The sequence below is a fragment of the Borostomias antarcticus genome (assembly GCF_949987555.1).
Source record: "Borostomias antarcticus genome assembly, chromosome: 5".
NCBI classification, from domain to species: Eukaryota; Metazoa; Chordata; class Actinopteri; order Stomiiformes; family Stomiidae; genus Borostomias; species Borostomias antarcticus.
Window position 1 is genome coordinate 7,585,114 of NC_140238.1, and position 13,436 is coordinate 7,598,549.

The following is a 13,436-nucleotide window of genomic DNA, read 5'->3' on the forward strand; positions in this document are numbered from 1 at the left end:
GAATGCTAAAGAGGTTTTCGGGACACCTTCAGGCATTATCCTCCATGGTTATGGAGGACGAGGGGTTAATTCATCAGAGTCGCTAGCGTCGCACAAGCACGCGCCCAGCCAGAGCACTTCCTTGATGATTTCATCACTTTTTATAAGCGGGGAGATGGCGTCCGAGCCCGGGCGTGGTGTGGCCACTCCAAACGAGCCTAATAGCATTTCCCCCGTCCATCTGGCTCTCGGGGAGGGGATGAGTCGGGACGCATCGTGCGATCAGTGATTAGAGGTTGCAGGACGGGCACTGAGCAATCGGAAGTGATGCAACGTGTAGCAGGGGTATTCATTTCACAGAGAGGAGTGAAACGATGCAGATTATGAAAACAGACTTTTTCCATTTTCACCCCTCTCACTCTAGCCTGACTCACCCAAACCCCCCCCCCCCCCCCCCCCCCACACACACACACACACCTCAACAGTATGCATGGCTGGTTGCAGCAAACTGTATTACCCTGCATTATCTTGTAGAGTAGAATGAAGGAGATTTCTTCTACTTATATAAATTATTTGATTCCCAGGAAACGCAAATCTGATTAGGATTGTCTTTCAATTTCCTGACACTGACAACCCACTAACCTAATTACCCACAATTCCCAACAGATGCCCATCCTTCCCAGCAAGCACTGGGGGATCATCAGATGGCTGCCACATTACAGTAAAAACCACAATTCCTATCTTAACATGTACTATACAAAAAAATAAATAAACAGGCTTCTTCTAAGTAACTCCTGTCTTGAATTGGGGGCCTTGACGATGGAATACTAAGATGGACTCGAATGTCAGCCAGTCGGTGTGGGTTTAAAAGCGCTTAACAACTTTCCGTTTCAGCTGTGTCCATACTGCAGGGATGGAAAATGTCTGTAGCAACTGTGTGATGTCATCACATTCTACTGTTTCCCGCCACACTGCTGAGGACCTCGGCCGCTGCCAGGTGGACGTGGCCCGGCCCCCGCCGGCCGTCCCATCATGCTCTCTGGCCGGTGAGTCATGTGGCCGTGTCGGCCTGCCCGGTGCAAAGCCGGCGAGAGGATTCCGAGGTACATGGGTGCCTGTTTTAATTAGAGCAGTCCCGGCCATAATTAACAGATGCTGACAGGAATTAAAGCTTGGCACTAACCTGTCTCGTTTTACAGTCAGGGAGGGCCAGGCGGAGACAAGCAGGACGAGAGAGAGAGAGAGAGAGAGAGAGAGAGAGAGAGAGAGAGCAGGGCTCGGTGACAGAGAGCGTGGTGGACCGTTTCATTCACTCCGTCTGTCAATCTCCGCTTACACTCATCTCATAAAGGCCTATGTGAAGCCCATTTACCACCTCGCTCGTCCTCAGAGCCGTGTGCCTGTACTCGAGTGTGTGTGTGTGTGTGTGTGTGTGCGTGCGCGCGCGTGAGCACCAGCCTCGTCCCTCGACACCTTTCTGCGGTCGACAGGGCGCAGGGCGATACGGCGCGCGGGGGGAGGGCCGGTGTTGGTAGCGGGCGATCTCGGGTGTCAGCTCTTCAAAGCTGAGTGTTGGGCGGGCGTTGGGGGGGGGGGGGGGGGGGGGGGCTTGCGGCCGAGGCGGCTGGCATTTGTGCGCGGATTAGCGCGGGGCCGGCGGTGGGGGCCGGGGAGCCAGCTGACCCACGGGCTCCTGTTTCTCTCCAAAAACAATAATAATCCCCCCCTCAGAGCGCACTCCTACAAAAGGGCCTGTCTTCACTCACTTTGTGTGGCCGGCCGGGGCAGGGGCCCTTATTTTGGGTCTCTCACCTGTTCGGGGTGTCTCTCCCTGGGGGAAAGTGTCAGCGTGGATGGGATGGCTGGCAGTGCCAAGGGGGGCTTAGACCGACCCTATTTTAGCTGGGAAAATCAGAAGGCCACATGGCAGGGCATGGTGAACCCTGCCTTTCAAGGCAGCCGACCCACTAAACCCACGTCAGCACTATTTCAAAGGGCCCCTGTTGCCGGCTTTGAATGCTTGTAAGCGTGTCGCAGCATTTTTAATCACGAGTGCCGATGAGCGACCGCAGCGGAAAAATGGTCACAAGTCGCCAGGCCCCCCACCTGCTGAGGCCCCCGGGGGCCCGACTGTAGTAGCCCCTCTCTTCCTTGGAAACGGACATGGTGAGGTAACATCATCGCCGGCTCACAAGGGGGCGAGCGGTACTTCGGCAGTACTGTACGTGCCTCATTTTCGGTTATTTGGTTTCACGTGGGCCAGTATTTCACGAGCGTGCATGTGAGTGCGATGCGGTTAAATGCGGATGGACTGTGTGCTATTGTGGGATGTGGCTGCACTTTAATGTCTGTCCGTCTGTCTGTCTCTCAATAAGTGATATACTGTGCAGACATGGTGTATTGTGTATCAGCCCCCCCCCCACACACACACACACACACATCCAACCTTGTGTTCCTTTGTTCAACACTTGTTCATGTCTGTTGAAATGCTCTCACCTGTCAGACAGGGGAACATTAAAGGAAGGAGACCCGGTGTAGATAGCTGGTCCCCAAGGCTACTCTAACCAAATAAAGCTAATGGCCGGACCATGGACAGCCTTGGGTCGGTACAGATGAGACCATACAGTATTGGATGTGTTGGAAGAGCAGTGGATGTTCCCTGTCTGTGTGTGTGTGTGTGTGTGTGTGTGTGTGTGTGTGAGTGTGTGTGTGTGAGTGAGTGCATGTGTGTCTGTTTGTGTATGTGTGTGTATGTGTGTGTGTTTATGTGTGAGAGAGCAAGAGAGAGAGAGAGAGAGAGAGAGAGAGGGAAAGGCAGGGAGAGAGGCCATAGGCCAGCTTCCACTGAGCGATGTCAATGTGATCTCTCAATAGTGTCTGCTCCTCTTTCTCCCCCTCTAAGCCCTGGTCCTCGTCCATTGATCAGAGGAAAAACCTGTAGCCCCTGACATTTGATTCTCCCCATTGATCCCTTCCTCTTTCATACAGTCAGGGGGGAAAGTACAGCGATTCAACGCAGATCCCCTTTAAGACTGCTGATCTTTGACCACCTCTACAGTGATCACTTAGCGGATCTATACTTTTCCAATGCATCTGATGTAAGGGAATGCACTTTACTGTACTCCCTGTGTCAGTATTAGGGAAAAGTGCATGGGGGGGGGATGCTTGGTTTAGAGTCCCACGGTCACCATGCAGTTGTGTTTGATGGCCTATGGTGTCCAATTTGAGTTTGACGGCCATGAGTGGTGCCAAATGTATTTCCCCTAGTGAGCCTGACAAGGCCATGTACCTACACCCACTCTCCAGAGTGGCAAAGTTATAATTACAGTAGGTGTTTTTTTTCCGTAGAGACGAGAGAGTAGTGACCTTTCTGCGGTAATGAACTGGCCTCTGTCACATGAGCGGACCCGGATCCAGAACACGGTGTTGAGCCCACAGCCTAATGGAGCTTAGATGGCAGGCCAGAGACAGGCGTCGTTTCTCTCTCTCTCTCTCTCTCTCTCTCTCTCTCTCTCTCTCCCTCCCTCTCCCTCTCTCTGTCCTCATTCCCCATGACCACGCGCATTGATCTCACCCTCGTGACCAAGGTGGCCAGCCTCACATCGAGGAGAGAGAGTGCGCGCGTGCTAAAAATGCTCTTGGCGTCTGTCTGGTAATTGGGGGAGGCGTACGACTTTATTCTCTATAATGTCTGAAAAGGGGCGGGGGGGAGCGGGTGACATGATCCCCACTTGTGTGCCGTAAGCATCCGCTCCGCGCCGGTTATGCCGAGGGCCGCCATAGTAAAAAAAGGTGGGTCATTGTCAATCTGGAGATGTGCTGAATGTAGGGAAGTGTGCATTAGAACGCGTGACTTAACCTCAGAGTCGGCATATTTGAGCTGCCCTCTCTCTCTCTCTCTACGCTGACACCCCCACCACGCCGGCCATTCATCTATGCCCATCACTGCCTATATTGTAGTCTCTTATTCCTCCAAATGATATAATGGCATTAATTTTTGATCAGATAGTAATGCGATTACTCTCCCTTTCTGGCCTGGGATTCTGTTACTGTGCTCAGATCCATACAGGCTTCTCTGTGGCTCTCGGAGAGTTGAAATATAGATGTCTATAGATTCCATTCTCTAGTGAATAACACGGGAGAGCTGAATATATGCTGCCCCTAATCACAGTGGAAGGCGGGTGGAGGCAGGTGTGTAAGGACAATATTTGAGGGCATTGGTACGCCAATTCCTCACGGAGTAAGATTTTACGGTGGCCTTAAAACAAGCGATGTCGCGTTTCTGTATGCAAGTCTTTAAGCGGGGGCTCACAGAGGATATCTCCCCAAAGTGCTCCCTTTGGAGTATCCTCCCTTACAGTAGGACAGAGAGAGACAGAGAGAGAGAGATAATCATACTTTGTATAACATAAGCACCACTTGACCTATTCTCAGCCGGCGCTCGGGGGGAACGCGAGGAATAATGCAACATGTTTCCATAAAGAGCGCTGGAGCCACTCCCCACAGAGCGCAGAGTGAGAGCGACACCTCCTCCTCTCTCCCCGGCCGCACGCTTCTCATTATTCATGTGTTGGGGCCTTTTGGAAAGACCAACAAGTGAGAGGGGGGGGGGGATAGCGGAATAGAGGAAGGAAGGGGGATGGCTGGGGGGCTCCCCGGGAGGAGCAGCCCGGTCCGGGGGTCTCGGGGGAGCAGGGGTGGGGGGGGAGGGGGGGTCGGGAGAAGCCCACCCAGAGAAATCCATCGGCAGCATGTTTAATTGTCACCGGACTCCCGGCTGGCGTGACTTTAAAAAACCATCCACAGGAAGAGAGCCGAGATGTTCGGAAAACATTTAGCGGATCAATACCGCCGGGGGTGGGGGGGGGGGGTGCGGCCCGGGCGCGCGCTCAGGGACCCGGCCGAAGCCTCTCCAGTCGGAATACTGTTACATTTCTATTACTCAGACAGCAGGATCGACCTATTCAGCATATTTCTGTCCCCGGCTCGACTGCACATTATTTACTGCTGTGTTGGTGGGGGGGGGGAGAACAGGGGGATGGGATACGGGGGCCGCAGCCCGCGCCCCTCGACCCCGGTGGAGACCCGCGGCTGTCCTGGTCCGCCGCTGGGTCTTGAGGAGATTCAGCGGAAGCTCATACTGGTTCCTGTATGCTCAGTAACAGGAGGCGGCCTCCCTCTATCGTCAGCGGTAGCGCGAACGAGAGCCGTTTCGTACGAACGGGAGTCGCGATAACGGGACGGACGGGAAACCGCGAACGGATCGGGGCGCGGTGGCGTGCGGTCGTCTGCTTACCTTCCTTGAGCATCCCCACTTTCAGACACTTCATGAAGCGGCAGGCTTGACAGGACTTGCGTCTCCGTTTTGTGATCTCGCACTCGTTGGTGGCGGGACAGCTGTACTCGATGTTGCCTGCGGAGAATAAGAGACGGGGGTGAGCTTGGGCGCCAGCGGGCGCACCCTGTCGGGGTCACATGTTCTAAGGAGACACATCGGCACATGGGCTAAATTCAGCATGTACCGGTAGACTGTAATAAATGGGTTTCTGCAAGGCGGCTATTGGGCATCAGTCTAATCATAACCTATGGAATTCATTCAATTCATGTGGCCGAGGTGAGGAGTGTGTCCTCCAGCGACAAGGTAACTTCCAGCGCTGGGGGGGTGGAGAGAGTGAGTGGGGGGGGGAGGGGTGGGGGGGCGAGACTAGACTACTCCTCCAGGAGCCCTCCACATTTGCCACCCTGCCCCTTTGCTAAATTGGCCTCATTAATTCTGAGCGTGTCCCCTCCGGGCCCCGGGAGCAGCCCGCGTCCCCCAACCAACCCCCCACCAACCCCCCCTCCCCGCGCTCCCGGGGGCCACGCCTGCCGCTGGCCGCCTCGATAGCGGGGCGGGGAGCTGGACAGGCGACGCGGTACGGCAAGGCCGCCCCCGGCCACTTTACATAATGCTCCGGTGGACCCAAACCTGTTGTTACCTCTGTTGCCATTGTTGACTATTTACATAGTGTACAGGCCGGAGGCCCGATGCATTATTCAGCCCCAGCACTTCAGAGGTCTGGTTCCGGGACAGCACCGTGAAAAAGACTTTCATTGCTACACAATAAAGGAGCTGTTTCCGTCGTACTGTAGCATTAGCAATACAAAGGGCAGGATATATGGTGCCATTCTCCTTGTGTGTCCGATCCCCTACATTTTACTGAGGCCTATTCAGGGTTTTTCAATAAAGGGTTTCGACATAATGGCTACCAGAGTTTCTGAATTTAAATCATAGCTTAGGCCATCGAATGAAACCACTGAGTATTACAAACCCTTTTTATATTGATATTTCCTTTTTTTCTGTCTCAAAGTCGTGTCATGTATCATTTACTCAACTGCATCAGGCCATTACGTTACAAAAGATCTATATTTAGCAAATCCTCTACATACTGTATATTAAGGTTAACTTTAATCTAAACATACAGTATATGACTAGGGCTAACTAAAACAGCTTAAGCTGAAGGAGTCAATGAGCATAAAACAATGTGCATGATATTCCTGTTTAACTGTATAGTACAGTATGTGGTTCCCTGCTCATAACCAAACCACAGCCACACACGAGCACATTGGGATTCCGTCCAAACTCACGCCGGCTGCTCCTGGCCTGACCCTCGCCCCGTGTCATTATAAGGAGAGAGAGAGAGAGAGAGAGAGAGAGAGAGAGAGAGGGAGAAAGAGAGCGAGAGAGAGGTCTAATATTCCAGCCTCGTTCTACCTCCAGCCCAGGTCTAATATTCCAGCCTCGTTCTACCTCCAGCCCTCCGAACCCCTTTGACAACTTATGCAATTATGTTAACATTATTGGACAGATCAAGTGGAGGGTCCCAAGATATGCAAAATAATTAGAAATTCCTCCTTATATATCTGGGTTAGAAATCATTATGCTAATTCCTACGATCTCCTCGGAATTGGGGGTAAATAAAGGTGTGAAAAAACAGTCTGATGAGGTCTGATTGTCAGGCTCTTCCTGTTTGTCTCTGTTGCCATAGCATAACCACACCATAATCATCAGATCCATTTCCCATCTGTTCCGAGGAGGCGATCCGACTTCATTGTAATTCTGCTGCTCTGGGCGGTTTGTGTTCTCAAAAAAACACAAAAAACTCTAGATTATATTAATAGAAGTAAAGAAAAGCCCTGGCTGTTTATGCTCGTATTCTTCCTTCTAGGAAATTGGAACAGTTGTTCATCATTGTTGTCATATTGCCTCAAAGCCTCATCATCACATTCTTGCAAAAAGCCACAGCAGTTGGCTGGTTGGCAGGTGTGTGTGTGTGTGTGTGTGTGTGTGTGTGTGTGTGTGTCCCAGTGCAGAGCTGACCATTGCAGTCCCACAGGACTCTGGTGTTTACAGTGATATTTTACCCTGCTCCCTCCCTCCAGTCATCTTCTCAGGGGAGGCCTTAGTGAGACACGTGTGCACCACACACCTGGTGGCGCGCACACACACACACACACACACACACACACACACTCACACACACACACACACGCACACACACACACACTCACACACACACACACACACACACACACACGCACACACTCACACTCACACTCACACACACACTCACACACACACACACACACAGCCCTATTCCGCTACAGTATGTCCTGTGAGACCCCTGCATGTCTAATGTTCTGCCTCACCACTCGTACCTTATATTTAGACACACTTCAATGTCAATAACAAAGGATACGGCATATTCTTTCGCAATTCTCTACGACCGCAATAGCGGGGAAAGGGAGAAAGAACAAGACAAAGATCTTTCTTCGCTTGACACTGGTATGTATCTGTCTCAATTTATTATATGGCTTTTCAGGACCTGTGCCAGGGCAGTATGGGGGGGGGGGGTGGGGGTAAGTCAGGTCTTGTAAGTAAATTACAGTAAAATGGCAGGTATTTCTCATCAAAATCTAAACTGACTTTTACAGGCTTACTGTCAAGCTCGATTACTTCATATAAAAAAAAAGAGGGCAACGGAGTTCAGTTGGTTTTCAAGCAATTTTACACTTGGGTTCAAAATGGGAAGAAAATACGGTTCAATAAGAGATTTATGTTTTTGATTGGTGGAACGCGCGCGTTGGCGTGATGGCAGTGTGATTAGGGAGCTATGAATGCCGGGGTATTTCAGGGATGGATGGTGATCTAGGTTGACGTTGATTTGGGTCCCGACTTGACTAATGTAACTATCTCCAAGTGGGAGTTCAGGGGGCTTTTCGCTGGATGAATAGGTGACAGAAGATGGATTTGCCATCTGCTTTTGTTGAAAAGGAAAAGGGGCATCAGGTCCGTTTCCCTTCAACCCCCGACCTGCGAAGGAAGCGGCGAAGGGAAGTGAAGCGGACGCGAAGCTAAATGAAGCTCGCAAGCTCAGGAAGAGAGGCTGAGATTTCTGGAGAAGCTGCTGGAGCAGCGACTGCCCCTTTAACGTCTGATAAAAAAATATTAAACACGTTCGTTTTACACATTGTTAAGTATGAGGGCCTTGATCAGTTTCTCTTTTTTTTTAAATAACACATCCAAATCCACAGACAAAAAGGGGGGAAGTGGTCAGAGCTCGCTGTCGGTCGTGCGTAGAAGGACACACGGGGCGATGCAGAGAGCAAGTCGTGGACATCAAATGAACGCAAGAAGGCCACATTAACCATTAGTCTCCGCGTTGTCTTTCAAAACAATGTGACCGACGTCTGGAAAAGACGAGTCCTTTGTGTGGTTCTCATCAGGGGACGCGGTCGCACACTCCACCCTCCACGGCCCCCGCTACCGCTTTAATTAATCGGCCCTCATCAACCGCACCCTCTCCGTCTTCCAAGGGCTCCACGTCTCCTCTGTTTACAGCCTCAGTCTTCACTCAGTCACCCAGTCACCCCCTCCCCCCCCCCCCCCCCCCCCCCCGAGTCCCGGCTGCGTCCTTCTCCTCCTCCCCTCCTCACTGCTGGGCCTGGGACCCCTGTCTGATTATTATGCCATTAAGCCTCTCCTCTCCTCCTCTGAAAGAGCGACCGGGTCCCTCTCCAATCTAAAGAAGTCCTGGGGTTTTTTCCCCCCCGCCCCCACCCTCCTCCTCCTCCTCCTCTCCCTGAAATTACCCGGCGACGCGTGCCTGAGTTTCTAATTGGCAGGCCGTTCCCCGGAGACGGCCCCCTCCCTTCCTCCTAATGAAAAGCCTCGGCCTTAATTACACTTTCCAAACGCTGATTGTTATTGACAAAACTCCTGTGGCTCGGACAAACGACGTCAGATTAGCTCCATTACAGGCAGCCCTCCAAGAGCAGAAAGAGAGGGATTTCACATCGACAATGCAAAGCGAGGCAGGGAGGGAGAGAGAGAAAAAAAGGGAGAGAACTCTTTCCATTTTTCTTTCATGTACGTCTCCCTCTTAATTGTTCGGGCCCTCGCTCCACTTAAGACGTCTCTTTCTTCTCCAGTGCCTCTCGGCCGTTTCTCCATTGTGTGGCCGTCAGTGCATGTTTAGCGGGGGGGGTGTGTGGGGAGGGGGGGGGGGGGGGGGGGGGGGTTGGGGACAAAAGCCTAGTTATGCTACTTGAGAGAAAATGTTCATCTTTTGTCAATAGACGGGATGGCTGATGGCAGCATGCGTAAACACCGGGATTTGGCCCGACGCTTTTGTTTGCCTGCAGAGGGTACATAGACTGTTTAAAGCTGATAGGGTTCCAGTGACCAAAATCAACACCTGCTAGACAGTCTGCGTTTGGTAGCACACACACAGCTGCACTGTCAGGGATTAATCTTTCACAATAATCTTCTAACCGAGGGTTTCAATTCAAAACAGATATTCAGAACATTTTGCCTTTTTTGTTACACAATGTATCAATAATATGACATTTGGAAGCACTTCATTACTTTCAAATATGGATTTAACATTTTGCTACATAGTTATTCTTTTAGTTTGGTCTACTGCTAAGCAGACACAGTTTAGGGCCGGGCAGCTGTTGGCGCTGTGAAGTGATTTTTCCTGGCTCAGACATATCTGTGTCCTCCTGGTTGATCTGGGACAGAGCAAAGACACTGACAGCGGGGGTCCTGTCATCATTACCTTCCTAACAGGAACCTGTGATACATCATGTCATGCAGATCTAGTCCCCGGGCACGTACGCGTGCACACACACACCCACACACACACCCACACACACGGGACAAGAATAATCAAACGGAAACACTGAACCCCCCCCCCCCCCCCAGGTATCTGGGCAGACAGCACTAACCGCTCTCAACCGAGTCTGACCCCTCATGATGATGTCACGACAACTGTTGCCTGCTACACCTGACCCCGCCTGATGATGTCGTCAAGGACAACTCTCAGCACTAGTCTGCCCGATGTGGAAATGTCCACAGCACGTCTGCTGCCTACAGGTACGTTTGAACACCCCCTTTTACCATGCTGGGCACCTCCCAGAATCCTCTTTCACTGGTCATCACACTGTACCGCAGACCTCATACCGTACCACGGACAGGCAGTATTAGAGGCATAGCTGGAAGCCTTGTCCTTAAAATATACCTTTTCCAATAAAAGGTAATGAAGACGCTGTAAAAGTAGCTATTTGGTTACATGCCACAAACCAGCGTGCAGTGACTGTATATCCTTCGATACGATTCGGGGCAGTGGGTGATTGTGTAAGGAGGGAGAGAGGGAGGTAGAGTGCATACATCCTACGATAGGGGGGGTGGTTCTGAGTGTGTGTGTGTGTGTGTGTGTGTGTGTGTGTGTGTGTGTGTGTGTGTGTGTGTGTGTGTGTGTGTGTGTGTGTGTGTGGCGGGTGGGGTGAGGGATGTATCTCGTATGGAGTGTGTTTTTGTGTTTGGTCCCAGTGGATGGCTGTCGGTGGTGTGTGGGTGGGGTTCCTAGTACTGAGTGTGTTTAAGTGTTTGCAGGGAGCGGGGGTGTGTGTGTGTGTGTGGGGTGGGGGGGTTGGAAGTACCTTGTATCGTCCTTTTAAAAAAGGCCTTGCACGCCTCACAGGAGGCCACCCCATAGTGATACCCTGAGGCAATATCTCCACAGACCAGGCACAGTCTCTTGGGGATGGAGTTCAACATGTATTCGCACTTAATGGGCGAGTCCTCCAGGATGGTGCTGGAGCAGTCGTCGTAGCGCTTGCGGCAGGCGCCGCCGGCCCCCAGGCCGCCGGGCGTGAACATGGGCGGGGAGTCCAGGCCGTTGGAGTGGCTGTTCATGGCGCTGACATAGCCGCCGCTGGCGTCCGAGTTGCCGCTGGGGCTGTGATGGCTGACCGTGTCGATGACCGACGAGGGGCTGGACGGCTCCGTCTTGATGTAGGACCCGCAGCTGGAGGGCAGGTGCCGGTCATCGGCGGCCATCCTATTCAACAGCCTGGGGGGGGGGGCGGGGGGCGGGGGGGGGGGGGCAACAGGGGGACAGGATCATTAATGGGGCCTTTCAGACTACAGGTACAATACATATACTGTTACATATACATACAGGTTTAAATTCCTCTGCGTGTATGACTTCCTCTCCAACTGTGTGTGTGTGTGTGTGTGTAGCCTACACCCCAGTGTGTCCTAACCCTCCCTATGAACAAATGAACCGGGGTGGGAGGATCCTAAGTGGCTCATTAGCCACACACTCCACCAGCTGTGAAAGATCTCCTCTGTGATAAACACACACACACACACACACACACACACACACACACACACACACACATACACCTTAATGCATCCGCTACGAGAACCAAGGCGACCGTGGCCCATGTTGAGGAGGGGGAGACGGCAGCACTCTACCTGGCCCTGTCTCCTCGAGTCAGCAGTCAGGCAAAAACACACATGAAGGCAGGATATTGACTTTTTCACTGTCTGCCTAATGACAGCATTTTGGAGTACATCTCATCTGATGCTGGTAACCGTGAGCAAAGTTAAGTGCAGCTCCTGGCTGTGTCGATACAATGCCGGCTTTAACCCCGAAGCGTGTCCCTGCCCATACAAATTCCCACTCTGTCTTTCGGAGGCACCTTCAAAATGGACGAGGGCGAGGAGAGAGGGAAAAAAACGCAGCCACCCTTTCTCCACAGCAAACAGAGTTCCTCAGCGAGGAAGAGAGGGAGAGACTCGATGTTTCGGAGTGGCCGCGCAGACACGGCGACCTGTCGGGGTCACGGCGAGGTCACGCGCGCACGCCTATGCGCCCGTGCCTAAGGGTGAAAGGTCGGCCCGCACTCACCCGCGGTAATGAAACCGAGCTCTCGGACGTGGCTTATGCTAATTCCGACACCGGGGGTTCCTGGTTGAGTGGCAGCGAGACAGCCCCAAGTTCTGCCTTAGCACATTAGCCGCCATTAGCATATTGCCGACGCGACGGCAATGTTTACACGGCTGACATGTCAGTTTCCCGTCAACACCGGAGAGAGAGGGGGATGCTGCCTCTCCACCGCGGCGGATCGCCCCGCCTTGCCGCTCAGGGACACGCCCGGCGTCGGACGGAGCGCTGGAGAGCAGAGAGAGAGCGAGGGGCCTTTCATATCCCCCATCGGCCAACCGGACCTCCTCTCCTCTCCCTCTCTCTGCGTCTCGGGCTCTCCGGCTGATTTAATTGTAAGGGTGGGTGACGGTAGGGTTCAGGTCCAGGGGTCGAGGGGTCAACCTTATTTTCTCACCCCGGCTTCCTGGGCCCGTGGAGATGGGGGTCAACGTGTCAAATTAAATCTCATTCCCGGGTCTCCCTCCTGCTGTCATGTATATTCATCGGAGCTCCAGGTGCCCACCACCTCTGGAAATTCACAAAAAGGTTAACTGCTAAAATAAATAATAAAAAATGCCCCCTGTTAAAACTGTTGACCTTGTGGAATAAGCCCTTTGGCTGTGCACTCTTGGATTTTTTTTTTTTCCAATAGAGAGCGTACACAATAAGAAACCTATAACCACCATTTTACTGGAAACCATGGTTTTCAATCTATAGTATTCCTCGCAGCAACTGTAAAAACAGGCTAAACAATAACTGTAAAAATAATAATACAAGTAAAAGTTAAGCCAAGCGACGCTGAAAGCCCCCCTCTCCCAAAAAATTAATAAATCCCAAAGTACTCGAAGCGCTCGGCTAAAAAATGTCCTTGCGGCAAGATAGTGAAACGAGAACGAGGAGCTCTTTCTCTAATGCCTTTCATTTTTTCACTTAACTCCCCCTCCCCTCTTAATAATGAATGCAGATTGCATCCACATAGATGAATGTGTGACTCTCTATTCATCTGCTTTATGTCCTCTGATTCAGACGGCTATGTGCACCTGTGCGATAGGGCACCTGCACTCGGCTTATTAAAGACTATATATTAAAACGCAAGCACAGGCGATGGCTCCATTCGGCTTTTATTTCACAAATTCAGAGTAAGCTTAACCCCGGTTCAAAGGTCACTTCAAGGGTGACACTTAGCATAATTGCATA

At 52.0% G+C, this 13,436-nt stretch overlaps 1 protein-coding gene across 1 annotated transcript in view; it reads right to left on the reverse strand.

Moving 5' to 3' along the window:
* Nucleotides 1-13,436, reverse strand: part of esrrb (estrogen-related receptor beta) — a gene marked incomplete at both ends in the record, with an annotated part of 44,187 nt that overhangs the window by 17,298 nt on the left and 13,453 nt on the right. Inside the window, 2 exon segments of the mRNA XM_084438668.1 lie at nt 5,276-5,392; nt 10,963-11,375. Coding sequence (XP_084294794.1) covers nt 5,276-5,392; nt 10,963-11,375 — 530 coding nt within the window.